General features: G+C 39.2%; 1 protein-coding gene across 1 annotated transcript in view; it reads left to right on the forward strand.

The window, feature by feature from the left end:
- The window catches only part of PCSK2 (proprotein convertase subtilisin/kexin type 2), a gene marked incomplete at its 5' end in the record, with an annotated part of 28060 nt that extends 26321 nt beyond the window's left edge, over positions 1-1739 (forward strand). Inside the window, one exon of the mRNA XM_010179454.1 lies at positions 914-1739. Within this exon, the coding sequence (XP_010177756.1) occupies positions 914-1400 (487 nt within the window). The remainder of the gene's footprint in view (positions 1-913) is intronic.
- Positions 1740-2674: the final 935 nt, after the last annotated feature.

Here is a 2674-nt window from a genome sequence, read left to right on the forward strand (position 1 = left end):
GGCAGCCTTGGCTGCTGGCAGAGCACTGCTCCCAGGTCAGTGACAGTGCCTTTGGGCCTGCGCTGGGGTCCTGAGCAGGACTGCCCAGTGCACAGTGGCTCCTGGCCAACTCTGCAAGAGCAGGGAAAGCGTGGATGTACCTTGCAGAGGACTGAGCCTGTGTCCCATTTGCGGGTCTAGCTTTCTGGTAATACTTATGACAAATGTCATTAAGTTAATTGTGAATTTGCCTTCATAAGGACTGAGTTTTAGTCGCCTGGAAACTTATGACTTTAAGGTGCAGCACTTTGGCAACTCAGTATATAAATGTGACTTCTTTCTTCTGTATGTGCGCTTCTGTATGGGAGCAGTTCAAGGATGGCGGTTTTAATGGAAAAATATTTTTCAAATGAGCTGAAACTGGGATTCCGTGTTTGTGCTGGTGTCCAAATCAGAACAAGGATGTAAGCTTGAATGTGACTGCACCAGAGTTCTATGCATCTGGCTCCTCTAACTCCAGACAGCTTTTTGCAGCTGTCTTTTAAGGTGACTGACACAACTGACTGCTTATGGCCCTTCTACTGAATATACACATTATGCAATTGCCCACTATAGTAGTGATAAGTAAAGGCAGCTTTTAAATGTACTTCAGTATTTCTTAAATAGCAGTATGTTCTTTTTAATTGTATTCTTTCTTTCTTTGTGTAGGTGTACATTTCAGAATGTATTTTCAAATTAAAGTTTTGATACCATTTTCTAAAAAGAAAATGTTCTTTTTCTGGCTAAGTTTTCAACTATTATTTTCTTAATTTTCCATGTATTAATAATATAATACAGGTTTTTCTTTGAGGCACCAAAACCCAGTAGCTTTAGAATGAGCCTTGTCATGCTGTGTATATCCTTTTAATATGCTTAATTATTTTCTGACATACAGAAAGATACCACCAAGTGGAAAGCTGCTCCTCACACTTACAACTGGTGCTTGTGAGGGGAAGGAAAACTTTGTCCGATACCTTGAACACGTCCAAGCAGTTATAACTGTGAATTCCACTAGGAGAGGCGACCTCAACATCAACATGACCTCGCCAATGGGAACAAAGTCCATTTTACTGAGCCGGCGTCCCAGGGATGACGACTCCAAGGTGGGTTTTGACAAATGGCCTTTCATGACCACACACACTTGGGGAGAAGACCCCCGAGGCATCTGGGCTCTAGAGATTGGGTTTGTGGGCAGCCTGCCACAGCGAGGCGTGCTGAAGGAGTGGACACTGATGCTGCATGGGACTCAGAGCGCACCATATATAGACCAAATAGTAAAAGATTATCGGTCCAAATTGGCCATGTCCAAGAAGGAAGAGCTGGAAGAAGAATTGGATGAAGCAGTGGAGAGAAGCCTGAAGAGTATACTGAGCAAGAACTAGTGCTGTTCTGCATGACGGTGTCTTTTCTTCCCCAGATCCCTCTTCTTACCTTTCTACTACCCAAACCTCTGTGTTAGACATATTACAATGATTGTCTCTGTAGCCAGATTATCACTTTCTTGGTTTTAAAGTCTTTTATCTCATCAGTAATTATTTTAATTACCACTGAAGCTATCCTTTTTTTTTTAACTCTAAACTACAAATATACTGTCCCCCACCAAATACTATGTATAGTTTGTGACTAAATTATTTTTCTTTTGTGTCATATGAATAGGTAATCACCTGCAAACAAGCTGATGGCTTTTCCCTTCATAGTTTCGTAGTAAATGTTGTTTGTATTAAAAAAAAAACAGAGTGCATTTTAACATTGGCAGTTGGTGATAATAGGCACATTTTAAAAAATTATTGTGAGAAAGGGAATCGCAGAGAGGTTGGCTGGAGAGATCTTTGCATGTCTAACAGCTCTTTTTACATCATTGACTTCAGTGGGACTTTCCACATTGGGTTCAACCAAAGTAGCACCAGACCCTACAAAAAGAAATAATCCAGAGATGAAGAAAATTTACCAATCCTATTTGCAGAAATCCAGTTATTCTGAGAGTTTTCTTTCTTCACTTATACAGCATACATTCTAATACTTCAGCCACAGAATGGGTCAACAACCATGCAATAAGGAAGGTAAAGCGATGCCAAAGCTGGGTGACAAGGGGAAGTGCTTTGCAGACAGTGTCAGGGCATTCTTGAAGCACAACTTTCTGTTTCATGGAGGGTTTTTCGTTTGGTTGTTTTTTTAAATTTTTTTTTTTAATTTTGGCAACCTAAATCAATTTACCATCTTGCAGTAGAATGAACACATTTCATTACTGTGGGATTTCTGGCAACCTGTGTGCAAAAGTGCATTCGCTCATCTTTATACCATGATGTACTACAGCATGGAAAGATGAGGCTGTATCACCATTTCCATCCACAGATTCCTGTTTTCTGGGGTTTACAACCTGGCTGTCAGAAAATTGCTGTGGGAGAAATTTGAAGTATGCAGTTTCAGTCTCCAAGTGATTTTTTAATTAAAATTTAATTTTTAAAAATTGAGATTTGTTATTTTTCCTGTTATACAAATATATTTAAATATGCCTAAGTTATTTATGTATAATGCAAAGTTAGCCTTCTTGGAAAATAAAATATAGTATTTGGGAAGATTTGTTAGTAATCTTTATTCTTTGCTATTTAAAGAGTCAGTCCCATCTTCACTTTTCATACATGAGTAAAGTCAGTCT

Source organism: Mesitornis unicolor, unplaced genomic scaffold, assembly GCF_000695765.1.
Source record: "Mesitornis unicolor isolate BGI_N332 unplaced genomic scaffold, ASM69576v1 scaffold6622, whole genome shotgun sequence".
NCBI classification, from domain to species: domain Eukaryota; kingdom Metazoa; phylum Chordata; class Aves; order Mesitornithiformes; family Mesitornithidae; genus Mesitornis; species Mesitornis unicolor.